The 25,262-nt window shown below is 28.4% G+C and overlaps 1 protein-coding gene across 3 annotated transcripts in view; it reads left to right on the top strand.

Annotated features, from left to right (window-relative positions):
• LOC105223192 (UNC93-like protein) overlaps positions 1 to 25,262 on the top strand; it is a 90,315-nt gene that overhangs the window by 38,684 nt on the left and 26,369 nt on the right. For 2 of the 3 annotated variants that reach the window (XM_011200837.4, XM_019989238.3), the window contains exon 4: positions 23,138 to 23,328. In XM_011200837.4, coding sequence (XP_011199139.1) covers positions 23,281 to 23,328 — 48 coding nt within the window. In that variant the 5' untranslated portion in view covers positions 23,138 to 23,280. Of the gene's footprint in view, positions 1 to 9,628; positions 10,214 to 23,137; positions 23,329 to 25,262 lie in introns of those variants that run through there. The other variant, XM_049455418.1, reaches the window with a different exon arrangement.

Genomic DNA, 25,262 nt, shown 5'->3' with positions numbered 1-25,262 from the left:
TCTAAAATTGTTGTCGAATTTAATAAGACATCAAAAAATTCGTTTTTTTTTTAACCCCACAAGCGCATGTAACCCCTCAAAGTAATGTCCCAAACTTGTTAAATTTTGAAACATTTTGGATTTCCTTGCTGCCGGACCCGTTCTCTAGTAAGGTCTCTAAAAAAAGACGTATGTATATACGCTAGGAAGATTTGTCGGCTTAAAATATTCTCAAATTCAATATCCATAAAATTTTACTATTACTATACATGAATATAGTTAATGCTCAGAATTTCGATATTTGAAAAAAAGAAGAAAATTTGATAAAAAAAAAATTGCACTACATAGTGGCTTTAAAACCGAATTTAATTCAAAAATCGTATATCTATGATCATTACATGGCAAATATATCTAAGAAGTAGTGTGAAAATTTCAAATCGATGAAGCCATTTTGGAAAACCTCACTGACTTTGGAAACTGCGCTTAACAATACTCCTTATATCCGGTACGCAGGCCGCCACTTCCGATCATTTAACTTTATAATGTCTTCTCAATTATTCGCCCTCAAATTTCATAGTAATTTTTCTCGAATATTCTCTAAGAAAAATGGCATTTTCTGTATTTCTATCTCTTCGCCTTACTATAAAAATAGGAAATCCGGCCCTTTTGCATAAATAATTGCTGGAAGTACACAACTATTTGTCGTTAATAGTAGCATTTAACGACAGCAAGAAATAGGCAAGAAGATAATAATAATAAACTGCTTGAGAAAAAATCGGAAAAATGCGCAAATCATGTGAGAACAAAGCGCAATGACGATGGACAACTTCCGAAGCGCATTAAGTAGCGGGTGTTGCAACAGCAAATAGCACATAAGTACATATGTGTGTATTTGTTTTTATATGCAAATTGCCAACAGGCTTACATATTATATTATATAATTAACGAGTGTTTCGTGCCGTTAGTTATCGTGTTGTAATGCTGTCATGTAGTTGTTGGTTTTGAGAATGCCAGCCTTTGCATGTACACAATGACAGCTTTGTCAACGCACAGCAACAACTACAAACCGCAAGTACATTATTTTTTCAAAACACCAACATCTACATACATACAACAACAATAGTGATTTGATAATCTAACGAGATCACTAAAGCTGTTAGCTTGTTTGACGAGCACGGTGTTCAGCGTCGTCAATGAATTGTATAACCAAATAATAGTAATATATAATAATGTAATAGCGGATAATTTTTACAAAAACTAATACAACAATATTACAATCAAGCGCTGCAGTGCACGCAAGTTGCTGCCGCTAAAATTTCAGTACACAGTTTATTGTTACTCTTTTGTCTACATGCTAATTTGAGTATGAATTTTTAGTGTTGTTGTGCTGACAAGAGCGTGATCGCCACGGCTTGTGGGTGGTCTAACGCGTTCAGCGCTGCGCATTTGCGCAATTAACTCCCGGAAAGCCAGTTTATTTGCAATTACAACTGTAGTTTGCATTTGAGTGAATCTAATTCATTTTTATTTTTGCACGTTTGATGGTGTGTATGTACGTATGTATGTATATTGTTAAATAAAGGCTTTAGAGACTTTCTGGCGCTAGTGTTTGTTAATGATATTAAATTTAAAAAATAATTTTATTTATATGTACATATATACTTTTTTAAATTTAATAATTAAAAAAAAAAGTTGCATTTCTCCATTATTCTAACAGTCCGGGTCAATTTTGATCAGATTGTTTCAGCATAAGAAATGTGCTAATATATTGTTTAATTTATAAATTTTAAATAAAAAAGTAGGTTTTTTATGTAGAACTAAGAAAAACCCCAGGAAAAAAAACTAATATTCTCTTTTCTGTTCAAATTAATTACAAAGGAACTCATTTGGTTATATTTATTTATGGTTTATTAAAAAAATTAATTTGATAAAACTAATTTTTCTAGTTCGAAATAAAAAGACTAACTTTTCTTGGACTTTACCCAACTTAACTTGGAATCAAATATTGAAAATTCTAACTAAAAATTCAGTGATGGGTTTCATGATTTATGTATATGTTACATCTGTTTATTTAAATTTGAATAATTTTTTAATTAAACTTTTTTTAAATCAAATTTCTATTCCGCTAGTTTAAAAAATGTTCAATTTAAATTTATAAATAAGAGCTTAGAATTTTACAAAATTAGTTGATACAAATATTTTATAAAAATAATTCAAAAATATTAAAAAAAAAATTAAAAACAAAAAATTTATTTAAAAAATTTCAAAAAAAATCCAAAAATATTTTATCAAAATTTAAAAAAAAACTTAAAAAAACTTAAAAAACTGAAAACGGAAAAGAAAACGAATTGCGATTTTCTATAAAATACTAGTTTAAAAAATATCGAATTTAAAAATTAAAACTTAGTACTTTATAAAATTATTTAATACAAAATTTTTATAAAATATTAAAATTAAATAAAAATGTATTAAATTAAAAATTAATTAAATTAAAAATTAATTAAAAAAAGTTAAAAAAATTTGTATAAAAAAAAAATTAAAAAAAATTCAGAAAATGAAAAAAAAACTATTTTTTTTTATAATAGACATGAAATATTTTAACGTTTTAATTATTCCGCTAGTTAAAAAAATACTGAATATATTTAAAAATACAAACTTAGTACTTTACAATATTAGTTAATACATAATTTGTATAAAAACAATTTCAAAAATATTAAAAAAAATAACAACAAAATTTTTATAAAAAAAAGTAAAAATAAAAAATAAAATTAATAAAAAATTGCATAAAAAATTTGAAAAAATCGAAAAAATTAAAAAGAGATTAAATTGCTATTTTTCATAATATACAGAAAAATTTTTTGTGTTTTAATTAAAACTATTTCTAAAATATAAATTATTTATAATATAATAAAAAAATTACTTAAAAATTTACAAAAAAAAAAAATATATATATTATGTATTTATAAAAAATAAATTGTAACTAATTTATAACATAAAAAATGAATAATATTTACTTTTCTAAATAATTTACAAAAAAAAACAATATACATATAAAGAAGTTACAAGAAAAATAATTTAAAAAATAATAATAAAAAATTACAAGCACAGACATTATAAATTATTTATAAAATTAAAAAAAAAATATATTTATTTTTAAACTAACGATATTAAATACGCATACTTTAATCACGATAAACGCGGGACAGCACACATTTTTGTTTGCACTTATCACCTTGGGATAACCCATATAATAACACATTAAATTTAATGTATTTAGCAAATTGAAAAAAATATTACTTAAATCATCATAGTCATAAAATAAATTATAGCCAATTTTTGCCATATCACTCAAGCATAACGTTTTATTTACTTTTATTAATCACATGCTCGCCGCGAGGGAAATGTTTTTTGCGCTTATAAAACAGTGTAATCAATGTGCAATAATCTGATTTTAACTAAAGAAAAAACCCCATTAATCCCGGTGCATATTATAAATAATTAAATGCTAATCAATGCTTATAATATTGGCCGCGATATCACATCGCACGCCGATTCGCCAACAAGTACTTGATGAATGAATGCCTGCAAGCAGGTATGCGATGTGTGGTAGGGCGTGCGCAAATTAAAGAAAATTTGGCAGCGTGTTATAAAAATATCAAAATCAAAATCGCATTTTAAAATGATTACCAAGCTGATGTATAGTCATAAATATACATTTTTGACTTGGTTTCTTTGTAGCCAAATATATTGTGCGTATGTATGAGTGCGCAGTCAATGCAAGATTCCAAAAATGTCGCTACTTCTTCGAATTTCTTTATTTTTTCATTGAAGCAAATGAGCAGCACACTTTCAATTGCCGTCGCCAGTATCAGTGATTGCTGATAAAAAAGGCAATACGGTGTCATAATTTAAATTGTTTGTCAGTTTAATTCGCTTGCGATAAGTTGCGCGAAGGCGGAAGGAATACCCACATGAAAGTGTTTATTGGAAACAAAACTAAAAATATCTATGGAATATTGTCTTTGGGGTTTTCTTTTAATTAAAAAAATGTGTGCGAATTATAAAATGATATTGGCTGCTTTTGCTCACATCGACTAATGACTGCCAAAGTTCGGCGGTTTTTATTTCACACTTGAAAATTATCATTTTTAATCGATGAACTCTTGAGTTTGTATGCGTTCCGACATACATATACAGTAGCTGTAAATATAGCGCTTGACTGATTTACAGTATTCTGAACTGTTGCCTCCTCATAACCATTCATACCCACGCATCGGCACAAAGCCCCTGCAAACTTATCGCTTCCGCTTAAGCACGAAAAACCCATTCAAATAATTATTAGCCACTTTAACTAACTGCTACTGTCTATTTTTAACATAATGATCAAAGCATTATTAAAATCGCAAAAAACCAACATTGGAAATTTGCTTAGAATTCTTACTTTAATAAATTAGAAAGATAACCGCTATTATCATATAGTAGATGTGAGTTCAAAAGAAAGCAGAGAAACCGAAAATAAGATTAATTTAATTTAATTATAAAATTAGACGCTCTGATATCAGTGATATAAATAATATTATAAAAAAAATATCAATAAACCCAACGAAACGATTTTGCTGGATTTTTTTTAGGGCAATCATTTCTAGGCAGTTCAATGAAGCCAGATGGCGCTGTAGCTAATTGTTTTTACCATTAATAGTAGAATTGGACTCATACTCAATTACTGGTATATAAAATTTTGGCTAATTGTAAGAGAACTGCATTTGTAATACTATAATATTTGTTACGCAAGAGTTGAAAACCAGGTTTTTGGACGGTTTTGGCCATTTTCAAATTATAGATTAACTAAACGTTGCCTATATTTTGGCGCACTGTAAAAAAAACGCGTTGTAAAGAAAGTTTTACGTTTACACTAAATTGTGTCTCAAATGGCAGTTAAAATTTGGTTATCAAATCTTTTCTAATCTGAGAACAACAATTATCAACATATGTTCTTCATATCAACATATGGCAATGAAATCAATTTTATGTTTTCAACCTTTTTTTTTGTATTTAAAAATAATTTTAATTTCGCAAATCATTTAAAGCACTTAACTTAAAAATATTTTTTTGCAACCATTTTGTTATTTTGCCGTTATTATCATATATCTATTTTGGTTGCTTGCTTTTTTTACAACAAAATATATTTTCTTACATTTTTTAATTACTGATTTGAATACTGGTAAGATCTAAATACCCTCGAGGGAAATTTGAAAGATAATTCTTTGGAGTGTAGAAAAATTCAAAAAGTAGCTTGAAAGATTTTTTGCTTTAACTAACGTCTAAAAATTATATGTAATTAATTAAAATTAAAATATTTTGACCAAAAGAGCATAATAAGCCCAAAACGGGTATTAATCTCGTCTCTAGTCGACAACTTTATATAGAAGTAATAGCAAGAACAAATGTATGCAATTAAATTTAAACATATAAGTGACATAACTCTTCGCCAGTCTTCCAAATTTGTTCAGGCCAGTTTCTGATATAGTTGATTGTTCGATTCTTTAAGGTCTGGGATATATAATCTTTTACTGGTTTTCCAAATTTGATTATGCCAGTTGTTTGTTCGATTTTCTAAGCTTCGGCGTATCGAAAGAAGCTGTTATTTGGCCAGCATTAAACATTTCTTATATTAACTATTGTATTAAGAAGCCTGGTAAGCTATGACAATAAAATTTTTGCCAAAAATTTCATAATTTTTAGTTATTATGCCGCAAGCCTAGCTGTTCCATGAGGCTCACTGTTTCCAGCCGTAATCAAATAGCTTATATCTTAACCACTTAAGTTCGCAAGTGTTTTCTTTTCCTTCTTCATTTGAAGTCTGAAATCAACGATGATGAAGTCAAAAGCTAAAAATAACCAAAGCTTTGACAAAGTGCGTGCGGAGTATCAAGCTAGAATCTTTGAAAAATTCAACTTGTTTATGGTGTTGCGTTGCCGTTGATGTCTTGTCTAAACTTGTTATATATAAAGGAAATGAAAACTATAAAAATAAACTTTAGATCGCATGTTAAGCACGTGCTGAAAAGGCGATACTATTTAAAATTATTTTAAAGTATTGATGTACTACGTACTGATACAGATACCGATAGCAGTACAGAAATTACAATATCCGAGACATCGCTAAAATTTTCAAAGTAATTGTTGCGAGCGAAGAATTATAGCATACTGCTCTCATTTAAACTGACCGATCAAAATCAAGATAAAAGTATTTTTTACTCTCTTCTCTCTTACTCTCGATTAAAACTAACAACATAATTTATTGAATAAAGGCATTTATTGCTCGATATATACTACAGCCATTAGTAGCGAGTTGTAATAGGCAGGGCTATTGACTTATTTATTGCCAAATTAGTGATATGAAAGCAATAAAAAAATTATTAAAGATATGCTAAGTTCTAAAAACCGCAAACGTTTTGAAATTCGTAGCGGCACGCGTAAAAAATTCTTCTAAATAAATAAAGTGAAATTGTTGGGCATAACATTTCTCCCTTCCTTTGTTTTCGTGGACTTTTCAATAATCAATAAAATTCAAACCAATTCATTTTTAATATTAACGATATCACCTATAATTTATCTACTGGTCTATTTTTGTACGCTTAACTTGCTTGTGGCATCAATAAGTGCTGATTGCTCTACAACAGCCCATCAGCAGCAATGAAGCGCCAACTACCACGCTTATCTGTCGCATACGAGTATGCGCTGTACACGCTTTCCAAAAGTAATTTCGCCTTTCACATTTATCATGAAGTTCAATAAAAGCTTACACTGCATATGGGAGTGTGTGCATGTGTGTGTTTGCATTATTCTATATTTATTTACATAAGCGCATAATAAATTTATCTCACATGCTTGTCACTCACTCACTCAAGTTTACGCATGACTCATTTGCCATCAAGCATTATTTGAGTTAAGTAAATGAAATCAAAAAGTCCAACTAGCAGATATGTCATTGTGTTTGTTGAATATCATTAACGGTACGATGTAATTTATACAGAAGAATTGTAAAGATTGTAACACGTTGTGTATTTTAATTAGCAACGGAAGTCTCTAAACTAGTATGAGAACGTCACTATCTTATCTTTATCTTCATATTCACGTTCATATCATTGTTTTTTGTTTTTTTTTTATATTTTATTTTGTTTGCAATTAGTAATTCTAAATTAATTGCAAAATTTCTTACAATGTATGTTGTGAATAGCGAGAAGAAGTAACTAGAATTTCTATTAAAATTTAATATTAATAAAATAATTGTCTGGCAGCAGTGATTGTAGAGATTGAAATATGTATTTAAGTACTAGAATTGGAGCTCTTGTTCATTTTGAAGTTATATTGTATGTAAATATTTTTCTATCAATTATAACTTACAAAAGCCAGTTATTTCCTGTTTACAAATACTTCTACATTTGTATATTTTGATAAACTAGAATACTTATATTTATATGTATGAGGTGTATAGTATATTATTTCAATTACTCCAGTATAATATAATATTTTAAAATAAGTTTTCTCCAAAATAAAGAAGAAAATTTCAAAATTTGACATTTTCTAAAAATAATCTATCCTTAAAACGTACGAAGTACTAACTAACGGAGAGTGGTAAATCGAACAAACAAATGGTATAAGTCGCATAAACTGGTATAATAAAATACAGATGTAATTGAAATGAATTCAACCTCTTTAGAGAGGTTAGCACGCACTTCAGTTTGGAATTCAACGGAAAATGTATGAAAACAGTAACAGGGGATAGCTAAAGTAAATTTTTGACCAAGAGAGCGAAGGCAAAATAGGAGAACATAGTAATAGAGAGCGGCTAATATAAAGTATATGTACATTTTTAATTTTTTTTTTGTTTCTCTCCTCAAAACGTGGAAATCACTAACTAGTAGAGAGTGGTAAAACGAACAACCAACTGGTATAAGTCGCATAAACAGGCATAATCAAATATAAATGGAATTGAAGAAGATTCAACCTCTTTATGGGGCTCTCCGATTGTGAATTTATCGGAATATCCATGAAAAAAATAAAAACAGCAGTAGGCGGCGGCTGAAGTAAATTGTTCACCAAGAGATTGACGGCGTAATAAGGAGAACATAGTAGTAGGAGCCGGCTAAAATATATGTACATTTTTAATTTTTTTAATAAAGTGGCCAGAAATATTATTATTGAATTTTCAATGATTTTTCGATCACTGAGAACAATAATCCCTCCGAAACTGATCGATAGTTTATGGAATATTTTTAGAGGGCATAAAAGTTGACATTTCTTCTCCCTGTTACCTATGATTTCTTTTATTTCTCATAAAAAAGCATCTTATATTTACAGAGTTGCCCATTAATTTCACACATAGTAATTAAAATAAAATCGAATCTGTAAAAAAACACCCTATATGTACTCGTGTGCCACGTGTCATTCATGCAATGAAATTACTTAAAGATAACGTTAAAATGGATTTGTACAACTACACTCAAATGTACACATATACAAATGTGACAGTAATCAGTTTTTATTAAGCTAATGAGAATAAACTCAATCGTAGTGATATCACACTAACACTGCTAGTAAAAATCCAAACATAAATAAGAGAAAGAACAAAAAACATTAAACTGGCATGCTAAAACGCCTAAACATGGTCGTAAATAGTTAAAAATCTGTGTGTGATATTAATTATGGTGAAAAAATTTTATTAAAAATTAATGTTAGTTAATATGAAATGTCAACCAAAAAAAATCACAAAATTTCATTCAAAATTTTTCTATAGATAGTTGTTAGTAGTGCTAGGTTTTCATTGAACATTTTTCTATGTATTAGTTGATAGTAGTGCTTGTGAACATGTATTATGAGCCAAAAAATCAAAACTCTTTCTGCATATATTCAAAAATAGTTACAGTTAATCATATGCGCCACATTAATACTGCTAAGTAGACCACATTTGCTTTAGTTAAGTTACTGCTCTATAATTTACTGAGAGCCAACAACTACTCAACACCCACAAGCATAACACATACATACACATTTTTGTGTAAATAATGGTATAATCAGTTAGTGATCAGCAAATAATGTGAGCACACAAACAAAAAAAAGGGGGAAAAAACAGTCCAACACGCGTCGCTGCTGGTTGCGTATACGACGTGTCGCCTCTAAGAGCAGCCCCAATGTTGTTGGATGTCACTTTGATTTGATTATTTCTCCTTTCTATTGTACTCTCAATGACGCTGACCAGTTAGAAGTGTGATTTACCAATCAAATAACTGCTTAATATTGATTAAAAAGCACAAACACTCACACACACACACATGGGCTAAGGGACAAACAGATAGCTAAGCATACGTAGCAGTCGTGTGCATTTACATTTTATTGCCAATTTTTATTATCGCGCTTTGTTTACGCAGTGTGGCTGTGTATCTTTCGGAAATAAATATTCAACAATTTTTAACTGCAGCAAAAACAACAACAACAGCAATAGCAAGAAACAGAGTAACAGAATAATAATAATCGCAACAACAATGACTGTCTACAACTGCTTTATCAATTTCTTGAAGAGTTACTGTCGCCGAGATATTTTTCATTTAAAATTCGCCAAGTGTCGCTAATATTTGGCATTTATCGTTTGACCATTAAACGAGAAGGAGCTCGTCAAATCAAATATATACTCAACCACCTCAAGTGTAGAAAAAAGCAAACGATATACACATATACGTACATACATAACGGTAAACGGTATTTAAGAAAGCGTTAGCAATAAGTGAGCATTAATAAACATACAAACGTCGGCAAGCACTCAACTAGTGAAGGGTATTTGCTTGTTAAACGCGCATAAAGTGTCTTAAGTTGTTGAGAAGAACGTTGTACAAATCTATATAGTACACATATATCACCGCAGATAATATATAAAAGTTGTACAAATATAGCTACAGATAATATATACAAGTTGTACATATATAACTACAGTTAATATATAGAATTTGTATAAGTAAATAAAACACTTGAGGTGAAGCTGATTTAGTTCAGCATCGAATCTATTGTGTGATATTAATAAAAGTTACTCATAAGCGGTGTTCGAAAACAAACGTTATTAACGGTAAACGTGTGCGCCAACAAATCCACATTTTGTAAACGTCTCGACAATTTCGTTTCTTTTGATACCAACTGCAACATATTTCTTCATGTGAAGCCACAAAATTGCAGCTAACAAGTGAGTGTTCAAATAAATTTAAGTTATTTGGAGATTTTTTGACATTTTGACAATAATTTTTTTTTTTTTTGATTTTTAAACCTTTTTTTTTTATTTTTAAATTAATTTTTTTTTATTAATTTTTTTAATTTTTAAATTAAATCGTTTGGTAATTTTTAAATATTAATTAAAGATTCTTATAATTTATTTTTTTTAGTTCAATTTTTTTCATTTTTTTTCTTGAATTATTTTAAATTAAATTTGTTTAATATTTATTCATAAAATTTATTAATCTACATAAATTAATTTGAGACTGTCTTTCTGAAACCCTTTTTATTTAATTATTAAATAATAACTGTAAAAGTAGCATATTAGAAAGCTTAAGTAGTTAGCTTCTGTAAAAGACGATATAAAATTATTCTAAAACTGTAAGAAAAACAGTAAAGAAACAGTAAAATAATGAAGTGTTATTGTAAATTTGAGTCAATGCATTAATATTTATCGTTTTGTGTCACTAATTATTCATATTTAAGATGGCTTTAATTGAAAGGGCTACAATATTAAAGGTTACAGTAATCGCTGTTATTATAGTAATGCAATTATAATCATAACACAGCAAATCAATTAAAAAGCATTAAAATCAGTGGAAAATGCTGCCACATATTTGAAATGGTTGTGTAATAAGCGTAGAACTGTAATTGTTGGTTAATACAATTATGTGGTATTTATTGCCCGAGGTTTCAAATAATTTAAGTTGAAGAATTAATCAATAGAAAATACTTGAAATTTCTTTAGCTAAAAAATATCTACAAAACAGTTTGTATGGCCGCAGAATGCTTTAGTGCTGCGACTTCAACAATATATTCAGAGATTATATCGTTTTGTGTAACTAAATATTCATATTTAAGATGGCTTTGAAAGGGTTACAATCTTAAAGCTTACAGTAATCGCTGTTATTATAGTAATGTAATTATAATCATAACCCAGCAAATTATTTTTGCATTTAAAAATTAATAATTTACTCAAAAATCAATTAAAAAGCATTAAAATCAATGGAAAATGCTGCCACATAGTTGAAATGCTTGATCAATCAGTTTGTATGGCGGCTTCTTAGGTAAAAAAAAATAGTGACAAAAGTTCAGAACTATATCTCAACAACTGATGATTCGCTTTCTCTATGTCTGGTTACCAGCCTTTGTGTCCAGTTAATAGAGTTGGCCGCTTAAAAGATTGTACTTAATAAACATCAGCTTGGTTAACAGCTTGTTTAATGGAGATGTCCACTTAATATCTTAGAGCTTTCACTGTATTTTTTATTTATGAATTTGTTTTACTATCCTATCTTCTATATAAATTGGTTCGAGCCGAACACTGTGTGCTAAATTTTACTGAAATCAGTTCAGTAGTTTAGGAATCCATCGCGGACATATATACAAAGATTTTATAAAGGTCTCCGACATCTCCCTTTATCTTTTTTTGTTACATTTGCATGAAAAATCCTGTTCAGAGCACAAAAATCACATTATCTATATAAAAAGAATGACCTACAGGAATAATTTTAGAATAACATTACTCTCTATTAACTTAGTATGTTATTAAAATTTGTATAATAAAATCAACAACTAGTAACTAAATACCAAATTTGAAACCTCCGTGTAATCACAAATGAACAGGCTGATAGCTGACTTCAGATTTTATTGTTTATTTAACAATTTTAGATCTCACAAGTTCCTAATAGTGGCATATCCCCCCACTAACTGCATCTAAATGCGCCTATAATTGTTGTCGAGTTATATTTCTCAAAGCACACAGCTGCCAGTAATTGCAGCTCGGCTGCTCATATAGGCCGGATATAAATCGTAACCGATCTAACTGCGGTAAGACTGCGAATAACACGATTAAATAATACCTTTGCTGTAATACTAGTAGCTCCCAGTCAACTGTCAGTTTAACCCAATACATATTTATGGGTTATTACTTAATTACACACCACTAAATACTCACCCCGATGCACTAAGCATTAAACTACATTGGTTAGGTGGTATTTTACACATTTAATGCAATTCGGTTGTTGTAAGGAATGTTATTCAGCTGTTTGCTGGGCATTCCTTGACTAATCGCAACGGCTATAACTGAATAATTTGAAATTAGTGTTTTAATTAAGTCTAGCTATGCGGTACCTGGCACTTAACTATATGTTTTAGAGCCGTATTGAGGTGTACTTTAGGAAGTGATTCACATATTTTTATGGGTGTTATGAATGGGAAATATTTCGGGATGCGGATAATTGCTGTTGCAATAAGTGAGAGGTTGGCAGGCTTGAATGAATTAAAGTGTTATTGTTTGTAGTAGGAGCGGGACTGTGAGTAAGTTTTATAGGAATATGATTATCTATTCATTTGAATACTAATAGGCCAGTGTTTTAAGGGCAAAAGTTATGATTATTATTTTTTGCTATGAAATAAATTTATGTTTTTATGTTTAGAATACTAACAAGACTAACTATAACCGCGAATAAGAAGAACAAGATTTTTAATAAATTTTAAAAGTATAAACATTTTTTTTCATTTACAAATTCGAACTTCACTTTTAAATTTTATTCCCAAAATAATTCATAAAAATTGTATATACTATTTCACTTAAAATGCAGAATATACATATGTATATGCATTTCAATGAGGACATTTTAACCTCATTTAGCTATACAAAAAGTCAGTATTAAAACATTTAACAAGATCAAAAATAATGTATATCAAATATAAAATTAAAAAAAAATATGTATAAATTGACATATTTTATTATATACAATTTTATGCTAATTTTCGATGTCAATTTTTATTTTTTATTTTTTGGTTGTAAAAAATATTATATCATAGTACATGCAATAGCGCCTTAATGCATTTTAGTCATGAAATTACGTTTTACTGCTCAAAATTCGAAAACATATAACTACACTCAGGTGTAATAATAATTAATCAGTCAAGTTCACATGATTACACAGGGCCAACTACACAGTAATAAAAACAACAAAAATATGAAACTCATTGTTCAAGTTGACTATCAGACGGAAATTTCGAAGTAATAAAATCGGTTATAAAATAGTAAAAGCCAAAAGTGAATATCAATTGTAGTAAATTATTCTGCAATTTCATGTTGCACTCGGTCAAGAATTGTCTGCAACTAGTAAATTATCTTCCTGTTGCATTAACATTTATTGCTGTCTCGCTGACCATATTCTGCAATAAAATAATAAAAATAATTCAGAAAAAAGTGCCATTGTCAGCTAGATTTATACGAATCACGACTGAATCTCAATAAATCGCGGCCGCATTCAAGTGGTGGTGTGTATGTTGTAGTTTGGATTTCGCGCACTTTGCCCGATTAGATTTGACGGATAGATGAGCGATTACGTGCGCGCTGGCGTTAACGGTTAACGGTGGGTTATCAAGTGGTAGCTTATCAAAATGAAAAGGGGCAATTACAAGCAGATATGGTGGATACGCACAAACACATATGTATCTTATATATTATACATATATATGTATGTATATGAACTCATTCATATAACTGCTTATATATTGTTGGTATATTTGAACTTTTTTTGTACATCTGCAAGCGCGAATTGTTTATAAATATTGCAAAGATTAAACAGAGTGTCTACGTAGTAATATTTTTTTGTATTCCATATGTATTGTTTTATATTGCGGTAGTTGTAACTGTGTGTGTGTGCACTTGTTATGGAAAAACCCTTGAGCTGTGGAGTTTTACCACAGACTAATGATTAGAGTCACTTTAGGGTAAATAATTGTTGTTGTTGGAATTTAGCTTTTGGCAGATACTGTGGATTTTCAGTGGTGATACATATAGTTAATTGACCGATTTGTCGGTGTATACATTTGTAAGTAGCGAATGGGCAGGATTTTAAATTATTAATAATGCTGAATTTTTCTGAGACAGAATAAGGTTTGAAAAAAAAATATAGAAAAATTAAATGTATTGGTATCTCGAAAATTACTGTTGGAAAATTGAGATAAGCATGAATATGAAAATATAATTTTTTTTTAAATGCATACAATTTTTTAACAATTTCTATATTATTATACTAATTAATTTAAATTTATTTCAATTAAAAAATCGAATTTTTTTAGAAAAAATTAATGGAAAAACTAATTTTATTAAAGAAAGTTAATAAATATATTTTTAATAGATATTGTAATGTTTAAAAATATGAAAAAAATATTTTAAAAAATGAAAAAAAAATTTAAAAGATTAAAAAAAATATTTCTATTGCTCATAAAGTTTTATAAAAAAATTTAATTTAATTTTTTAATACAAATATATGTATAATAACAAATTTACAAAAAATTAAAGAAAAAACTAAGTTTATTCAAAAAAGTTAGAAAATATATTTTTAATAAAGATTATAGTGCTTAAAAAAAAATTTTTAAAACCTAAATAAAATTTTTGTTTTTAAAAACTAAAAAAAAATATTTCTATTGCTTATAAAGTTTTATAAAAAAATAATTTGATTTTTTATTATAAATATATTTAAAAAAAACATTAAATGTTTTGTTTTTATAAAAATATGTTACTACTAAAAACTATATAAAAATTTGAAAAACTTTAAATTTATTTTCAAGAAATATTTAAGCAATAAAAACCACATATGTAAATATTAAAAAAAAAATAAAAATATTTAATCATTAAAAACTAAATAAAAAATAAAAAAAATTTCACACTTTTTATAAAATTTTTTTTAAAAACATGCATAGTCATTAAAATACTTTTTTTCTAAAATCACCGTTTATAGCTAAAATTCATTTGAGTGTTTCCTCAGCAACATGCCACTTCACTTAAGTGGTCTAGTTTCAATGGTCTCTTTCAACATAATATTAAAAATCTAAATTTGAAGCAGTTGCGCATTTCTTCAGACGTACTTATCTCTATCTCTTCTAAGATTATGACTATCATAATAACTGTTTATAAATATAAATCATTTTTGATTTCGAATCTTCGCGAAAGAACACAAGCTCACGCCGGAAGAGTGTACAAATATAATATGATTTACTTAAAACAAGCAAAATGAAAAATAAACAAACAACAATAATAAAAACAATCTCATTACAACAACATTACATTATAATGCACTGTTATTTCACTGTATATCCCTATTCATAACACCATAAACCTTTTTGACTATATAAAAACAGCTGTATGGGAATTGCAATATTTACAAAAAAAAATAACTTTAATTGCATCATAAAAAATCACTAAGTGTATGTATATATGTATATTTGTAGAAACAATTAAATGCATGCAAATATTATTTTTTTGTTTATTTTTTTAATATATTTTTTTTTTGTTTTGGGAAAGCTCTTTGTTTATATTAACTAATTGGGATGCACACGTGCTATAACTCATATATCTACTTCTATATATTTATTTTCCTACAGTTAACATTTTTTATCCGCTATTTACTAAATGCCAAGCTAAGCGCCTTCAGTAATTAACAGTAATAGACAAGGGGTTTTAAGCTGACGAACAGTTGAATGAAATCATTTAAAAATGTATTCTTACAACAGAGAAAGCCAGCAGGTCGACGATGAGAGTGCTTTATATACTAAAATTCAGTTTATATAGCAATTAATTACTGAAATTTTTAAGTGCTAAATATATTCGCTTGCAAATACAGATCTGATATTCATAAGATATATGTTTATAATTATATTCAACGCATTTATTTTTGTTCTAAGTATTTGAAAATTTAGCACTCGAGAGTTTGCACCATCATATAAGACAACTAAAGAGTGATGTATTGGAGAAATTTTATACTCCATACATTCGTTAGAGTGGTGGCCCAGCCATCAAAAAATATATTTTTTATAACTCTTTCTAATATTCTAAAATATTTCACCTCACTTTAGCTTCTTCAGTGATTTTTAAATTTTATCTTTCCAAAACCCGTCTCACCTTTCAATGAACCAACTTCTTGAATGCATACTTAGATTTTTCTTGAATACATATTTTATGTAGTTTGTATCTATGTGCAAGTGCATACATTCTTACCCATGATTGTCAATATGAAAATGCATATGCTTGCATATAATTACTGTCATAAATATTCCCAACGCGTTTTTATTCACACACAATTAATTGCATTACGTATACGCCACCACCGCCGGCACCGCCAGAGCCAAGCACATGCGAAATGCAAGTTTATAATAACAATGGCGAAAATTACAGCGAATAGGTAAACGCATCATGAAATTACGTGAAAACTAAAGAATTTAATACTTCAAAGCAAGGTTGTTAGGGTGATCCGGTGTCGTTAGGTTATTGTAGCTTTGTTATCACAAAAAATTAATAAAAATAATTTGTAAAAAATGTATGCTTAACTGATTTTTAATTGTTATGAAACGAATTTAATGTATTATTGAGTATTAAAAAATAATATTTATTTATTATACGCTGTAAATAGCGCTCTAATGTGTGCTTAGCCTTAGGTTTCGCTTTAAAATGGGTCTCTTAAGACCACTGGTAGGGATTTTTCTAAACTTTTAACAAAATTTAATTATTCTAAAGACTAAGAATTAATAAAATATCATGTTTATAAATATTTTAGAAATATTTCCGCAAAACAAAATAAAAAATTGCAGAAAGCCACGATCCTTCATAGTCAATTCAATCATACTGCGCAGCATTTACCAACCACAGCAAACTCAAATTTCATCACAATCAATTGTTCCAACTTCATTACTCTTAACGCATATCGCAATAAAAATATTTTCGCAAACAAAAATTTATTATTGACGGCGCAGTGTCAAAGAAAATTGCCGAAAAATTAATTACTCTATCAGCGCGGCAATCTGTGACAATAAGATTTGCTTAATTTCGTCAATTCTTATTTCTTTATAAACAAGTCATATTCTTCACTGTTATCTTAGGCGCCATAAAGTTGTCTTATAATTAAAAATAGCAATTTCTAGACACAAATTTGCACACACTTACACACGTGCCCTTGAATATGCAATTTTATCTAACAACAAAAAATCTGAATATTTAATTTTTTTTCTCTGCTATCTGGCTGATTAATTTAAAATAACTTTAATAAACAATAGCAAAACCAAAATATTTATTCCCCATAACTCATACGAGCAATAATTGTCTGCTCTATCTAATAGCATGCATCTACTCATTTGATGTTCTCCTCTCCCGTCGCTTGCCAAAGCATCACATGTGACTTCGATTAGATGGTTGGCTAACGGTAATTACAAGAGTGTGTGGTTTACCGGCGTTGGAACGCATAACCACTGGTATTTGCCCGTACATTTCTAATTAACGCTGGCAAGTACTAGGAACGTGATGCAAAAATTGCGAAAACACTTGCGAACTTTATGTGTAAAGAGAGAACACGTGACGTTTCGCAACGAAATCGTGTCGCGTTGAAAAAAAGTTATAATTTCTTACAAATTTATAATTTTAATTTTACAATTTTTTACAATTAATATGTGATTGATTGCAATGAAAGTCGATATCAGTAATAGTCATCGATTATTTATAAATTTGATAAAGTTAGCTTGATATAATACAACAAAAAATGTAAACCAAAAACTTTTCAAACACCCGTTTCAACATTTGCATCACAAGCTGCCAATATTTGCATTTTGCTTTGTTACTCCATACTTTTTTGTGCTCAAACGCGCTGACTAATCTGTGTGGCGAGTGCCGGTAGAACTGACAATAGCCGATTGACAGCACTCGTGGGCAGACTAATTGCAGCACAGCCTTTTGTAATGCAATTTTTTACTGCACTTCATTATTATTAATATATGAGAATGCAAATGAAAGCACATATGATGATTTACGTGCACAAGCGCAGCTACAGTGGGGGTTGAAAATAGTGGTACGATTTATAAAATAATGAAATATTTTCAAAATTACGTTTTTTTCACTTTTCATTGAATTTTTCGTTAAAATTAAAAGTTTTCAATTGTTTAATATAATTTTGAAAAAATAATCAAATTTCGCAATAAAGTGGGAAATACTTGATTTTTATTCGTGAAAAATAATTTACAAAAAAATAAACATTTTTTTGATCATATGGAATTAACTTGCCTTGAGGATTTTTTTTAATACTGCATTACATATATTTTTGTGAAAAATGGAAAACTCTTATATTATTTTTGTAAAAAAAATTTTGATAAATTTAATTTAACTATACATGGAATCACAAACTCTCCTAGAATTTGAGACAATAACAGCATTTTTGTACATCTTGCGCTGTGGTGTGCTTATTATTATTAATTTTTATGTTTTTTTTTTTTGTAAGCTAGTGTAATTATTTTAATTATTCTTTTTTCACCAAGAACCTGAAAACTGACTGCATTATGTAATATTCACTATATTCACTTGCCTATTATGCACTTTTTTCCCACATCTTAACACTTTTTATGCCCACCACTGTAAATGCGGTCACGTGTCAACAATGTTTCGAAGAGTTATTTAAATAACAATCGATGCAGTGTCTAATGGTTAGTGCTTATGCAAAACTAATTTACTTAGTTTAGCAAAAATTATGTAATACACCAGTATTACATTGTCTAAAGTAAAAGTTTAGTAAATATACTGTTGAAAACAATATAATCTGAGCCAAATATAAAGCAGTGCCACGCTTTTAATTTTCATAAATCATTAAGCAAATCAAATGCTAGTTTATTTTTCACTTGTTGATTTCAATTTCAACTTTCCTGTTGTATTTTTGCATTTTCTCTTCTTTTATATTGCCGTGCAATTTTTTTCGCCTTTTTTAGCATAATAAACAAATCATTTTCTGACGCTTTATTGTCATGTCGTCGTTTAAGCAAATACAATAATAATAAACATGAATGATTATAGAAGATCCGAATGTCATGAAATGGTGAAATAAGATTTGCTGGAGTTATTTGTCGTGCGATCTAATATTTACTATTAACACAAAAATTTACTATTAACACAAAAAAACACAAAAAACTATACAAAAATTATATAAAAAATAAAACTGCAGAGCAGCTACGCTAACGTGATTTGCTATCAGCAACAGACACAAATTTACTTTATTGCTTACACAGCCACATTACACATTTATGTATTTAATATTTATGTACATATGACAGCAAAAAGCCGCCAGTTATTTATTTATATTATTTTATTATTTATTTTTTTGCAATTAATTTGCCGTGCGGCAGATGTGACGATAGATAAGTAATAATTTTATTAATTGAACACGAAGCATAAAACATATAAGCACACACACAAATGTATAAATATATATATTTACAATACATATATGTATGTATGTATATACTTACTACCGCCAACAACAAAGTTTAATGCTAATACGCATTTTACAGTAGCCGGAGCCTAAGCAAAGAAAAGCAAAACGCAGCAAGCAAAAGCGACTACAAACAATAAACAAAAGTGTATTCAAGCGAGAGTTAAACACAACATAGAACAATGTAACAACAATAGCAATAAGCCAACATATTGTAAGCAACTAATTGCTGTAAAAAGTCAATAACAAACCAAAACAACAGCAGCAACAAAAGCACAGCACAGAAAGAAAACATTATTACACGCCACAATCAACGGAACCGCGCGTTATTCGATAAAAAGAAATACTACAATAAATCAATAATTATTAATATGATGAAAATGCAGGAACTGAAACGTCGCGTTGTGTGTGTGTGTGAGAAAAAACGCAAATTGAATAAATGAACTTGAACTTCAGCACTCGCTTGAGCTGACGATTATAAGCGCTTTGATGCCTGTCAGTGCATGTGTGTGTGTGTGTACATGTGAACGTGTGACTTTTTGTGCTAAATAATTTGTTCGCTTGCATGTGTGTGTGTGTGTGTGGGTGTGCGTGTATAAGATGCGCCAGTGCCCGCCATTCACAAGTCATCGAGTCTGCGCTCGAGTGCATTTGCGAGTGACAAACGACAGCCGAACAAAACATATCAAGCGCTTGCAATTGTTCAAATGTTTGAGTATGTTTTTTTGTATTGAAATTATTTTTCATTCAAGTTTTTGGCAATATAATTGGAAAATATCAATTATGAAAAGGGTCAGTATAAACATTTACGGTACACAATATTGATTATTGTTACCGTTATTGTAATGATATTAGGAAGTGGGGCGGAAAGGTAATGTTAAGAAGTAGATTGGAGGAAATTTTTTTGAAGTTTTTTTTTATTTTTTAATTAACAAAAAATGTTATATTATATTAAGGCTATATTTTATTTTTTATTTGTGTATATATATTTTTTCTTATAAGAAACGAATTTATATTAATATTTTAATTATTTATTTTAATTTTATTTATTTATATATATATTTTTTTTGCTTTTATTTTTATATTATATATATTTATTCTTAATTTTTTTAGTTTTAAAATTATGATAAAAAATTTATATTAAGCTGTTAGTTATTTATATTAATTTTTTATATATTTTTTTAATTTTTTACTAACAAAAACTGTTATAATAAGCTTGTGGTTATTTATTATTATTTTTTTGTATTATTATATTTTTTTTTTACAAACACAAAAATTTATTATTTATTTTAATTTTTATTTATTTATTTTATTTTTTTGCTCAAACATTATAATAAAAAGTATTACATAAGGCTAGGGTTATTTATTATTTTTTATAAATTTTTGCTAAAAAATTTTTATTATATTTTTTTAATTTCATTTACTTTTCCACACCACAAAAAAGTTGCTCTACCCAGCTGCTCGTAATTTGCAATTTGTCAACAGTCAAAGCAATTGTAATTTATAGTAACTATATTTAGCATGACCACCACATCTCGAAACAGCAATATAATAGATACTCTGCTTGTACATTAAAACTAATTCCAGTGGCTTCAAAAATATCACATTTACACTTTAACTCATTATAGTTATAAGTATATTCTAGTACTTAGAGCGAATTAGCTGCATTGTGTAAAATTTAATTGCAAAATCATAATGTTTAACAAAAGACCTTAAGCTCAGCTAATCAATTACATGCACGCATAGTTTTTCACATAAAAAAACATAACAAAAAAGTATTATAAAATAATATTTCCACCGCACAACCACTATATACATTTATATCAATCTATTCTGTGATTTCCAAGTTCAATTAATGTGTTTAATGAGTTGAAATTAAATGAGTTTAATTATGGCTTTTAATTCAACCTAGTATATCATTAGTGTTTTGTGACTTTTAGCAGATCTGTAACAATAATAAGGGCAAACAAAAAAAATTAAAAAAAAAAAATAAATAATTATTGTAGGGAAAATTAATATTAAATATCAAATTAAATATTTACAGCCTATTGTTTAATAAATAAAGATTAAAATAAAGTTTTATTATTTTGATAATTTATAAGGCACTTATTTTACTAAATAAATTGGTGTGCTAAGGAAAGCAGCAAAGATAAAAATAAATGTGATTAGGAAAGTAATCTATATGTAATCAAGTTGCATTTTTATAATCATTAAGAGATTATAACTTTAGTACTAATTCCCACTGACTATTAATAGTCTTGTAGATAAGTCAATGTCATTAGAGTCAAATAATTTTCAAATTATAAAAAAAAATATTGTTTTTGTTTAGACAATTTTTAAAATTCGTTTAACACTGTTGCAGCCTATTTTCCGTCCTTAAAATTCTCTTACACTGCTTTTTCTGTTAATTTTGTTGAATAATTTATAAACGTCTTCGATTCGCCACTTTTCTACTCGCTAAATGAAGCAACATAAAGATTCTCGAGTATAATTCAGTACAAGAAAGCATGTGAATAATTCTTTAAAGTAACAAGAGCTCCATCTATTTCACTTCATTAAATTTTATCAGGCTATTTAATTTATGCTAGTTGCATATTCGATTCACCACTCAACAAATTAATATTTTTTCTGTTTTAAAATTCTTAAAATCTCGTCAATATTATTGCTTGCTATTCCCAATTCCTAAAATTTCCTATTTAAGCTCTTTTAGATAATTGTGTTTATTAATTCACAACCGTCTTCGATTCGTCAATTTTTTGCTCGCTAAGTTTGAGCGCTGCGCACTCGTTAGAAAATGTATGTGTGAAAGTAACAACAAAGTTATCGAGTTCAATTCAATTCAAAAAAGCATGAGAATACTCCTTAAAGTGGCAAAACATATTTCCATTTCATGTCATTTTATTTTATCAATTTAGGTTAGTAGGTTGTACGATTCAACACTGGTTGTTCGATTCACCACTCATCGAATTAAGCAAAACGAAGACTGGTGTTTTATTCCAGAAACTGACACTGCTATTAACAGTTACACTTAAATATTTTTCTAATTTAGGTCCGTATTTTGCTTAACAAAGCTTGGGGAAAGTTAGTATCGAATTTTTTTTTTGGTTTAGGGATTCTCTATAAAGTATTTCCTAGCAAAGGCTGAAGCAAATTTTTATAGATTTTTTTTTATTTAAGGATTATCGATAGTGTCTTCATTATTTCAACTAAAAATAAAATTTTATTTATAATTGATAAAATTCATTAGCAAAGGCAGAAGCAAATTTTTTTATTTAATGATTCTCGATAGTGTCATTATTATTTCAAATAATAGTAGAATTTTATTTAAATTTGAGTTTTGGAACTTTAGAAAAATTCGTTGATTGCTAGTAGAGTTGGATTTGACAAGCAAAATATATCTGCATAAAATATTTATTTATAAGCAAATCAAATTAAAATAATTTTAATATTTCAAACATTATTATTTTATTTTTTTTAGACTTGAAATTACAACAACTTATTTTAAATTTATAATATTTTTGTTATTTATTATTATTTAATGTTAATAAAATATTTTTAATTTTTAGAAAAAACAACATTTAACCCAATATTCCCACAAATAAATTAAATATTATCTTCTCATCTTCCCTTTTCAGCTTTAATTTATACATAAAAAAACCGAACTAGCAATTGATAATAACAATAATAAAGAGAGAACGCAACAGTGAGCGGAAAGAGAGAGAGACTATATAATAAGGAGAAGTTATTCAAGGCTTGTGATTTATTTTGAGCTGACAAAATGACAGGTTTCAGCAACGGAGGTTTCGAAAACGACGAACCAGTGAAGGTGAGTGTTTAGCAACTTATTTATGCTACTATTAGTATGCGTACATACATACATATGTAATGTGCACAAATGTTGCATTACTATTTTTATATAAAAATCGAATAAAATTGAGAATTAAGAATTTAAGTGAAAAAGCATACCAACAACATTTCGTGAGTTGCTAAAATTCGAAATAATGAAAACAAATCAGCGTCGAGTGCAGTTATCGAACATGACTAGCTATTTATAGAGCAAATGGTCGTTAATGGAATGCGCAATTATGTGCATTTGTCGCGATTTTCGATTACTTTTCAATCAAAAGCATATTATTTACTTATGTTTGTGCATCTGTATTTGCGTGTATTTATTTTGCTTGAGAGAATTCTCCAATAAATTGATATGTTCAAAAAGCGTCTAGTCAGAAACTTAGTGACTGAGCAGGCTGCTTAATAAGTTCATACATGTGTATGCGCATACATTAATAGTTTATGGCGAACGGGTAATGGTGAAGCAAAGTAACCAAATAAATCAAATTAAAATTTTATAAATACAAAACAAGTGAATGCAGCACTTTCTTGTCGTAGTCATTTATTTATACATACCGACATATGTATTTTTTAAGAGCTTGATAACTTTTTTTTAAAAATAAAAAATAAAATTTGCAATATCTCATCGGTTCTTTATTTGAAACGTTAGATTGGTTCATGACATTTACTTTTTGAAGATAATTTCATTTAAATGTTGACCGCGGCTGCGTCTTAGGTGGTCCATTCGGAAAGTCCAATTTTGGGCAACTTTTTCGAGCATTTCGGCCGGAATAGCCCGAATTTCTTCGGAAATGTTGTCTTCCAAAGCTGGAATAGTTGCTGGCTTATTTCTGTAGACTTTAGACTTGACGTAGCCCCACAAAAAATAGTCTAAAGGCGTTAAATCGCATGATCTTGGTGGCCAACTTACGGGTCCATTTCTTGAGATGAATTGTTGTCCGAAGTTTTCCCTCAAAATGGCCATAGAATCGCGAGCTGTGTGGCATGTAGCGCCATCTTGTTGAAACCACATGTCAACCAAGTTCAGTTCTTCCATTTTTGGCAACAAAAAGTTTGTTAGCATCGAACGATAGCGATCGCCATTCACCGTAACGTTGCGTCCAACAGCATCTTTGAAAAAATACGGTCCAATGATTCCACCAGCGTACAAACCACACAATTATGTGCATTTGTCGCGATTTTCGATTACTTTTCAATCAAAAGCATATTATTTACTTATGTTTGTGCGTCTGTATTTGCGTGTATTTATTTTGCTTGAGAGAATTCTCCAATAAATTGATATGTTCAAAAAGCGTCTAGTCAGAAACTTAGTGACTGAGCAAGCTGCTTAATAAGTACATATGTATGCGCATACATTAATAGTTTATTGCGAACGGGCAATGGTGAAGCAAAGTAACCAAATAAATCAAATTAAAATTTTATAAATACAAAACAAGTGAATGCAGCACTTCCTTGTCGTAGTCATTTATTTATACATACCGACATATGTACTTTGTATGATGTACGTTATCTTGAATAGCTCACTATTATTATTATATTTTTTTTTGTTTACACTACATTCGTTAATGGAAGTGCTGTATGTAAATATATCAATGAGCGCAAGTGATTCTCACAAGTTTGACTTGAACAGAATTCCCACATAAATTAAGGCAATTTGTAGGTTACATACAAAGAGATAGGATGTAATAATAATGTTAAAATATATTTCGAAAATGTAAAAATTTATTTATATGAAATAAATTTTTAATTTTTAAATTTTTTTAACGCAACTTTTTCCGCGACTTTTTGAAGAAAGCAAAAAAAGCTGAAATCCGAAATAAGTAATTTTTAATTATTAATTTCTGAATTTTTAAAAACTTTAGATATAAACTCATCCATTCCATTATTTGTAGTTAAATTTAGTCCAAA

This window comes from Bactrocera dorsalis, chromosome 4, assembly GCF_023373825.1.
Source record: "Bactrocera dorsalis isolate Fly_Bdor chromosome 4, ASM2337382v1, whole genome shotgun sequence".
Taxonomy (NCBI): Eukaryota; Metazoa; Arthropoda; class Insecta; order Diptera; family Tephritidae; genus Bactrocera; species Bactrocera dorsalis.
Note: the sequence above shows the minus strand (reverse complement) of the source record. Positions and strands in the feature narration are given on the sequence as shown.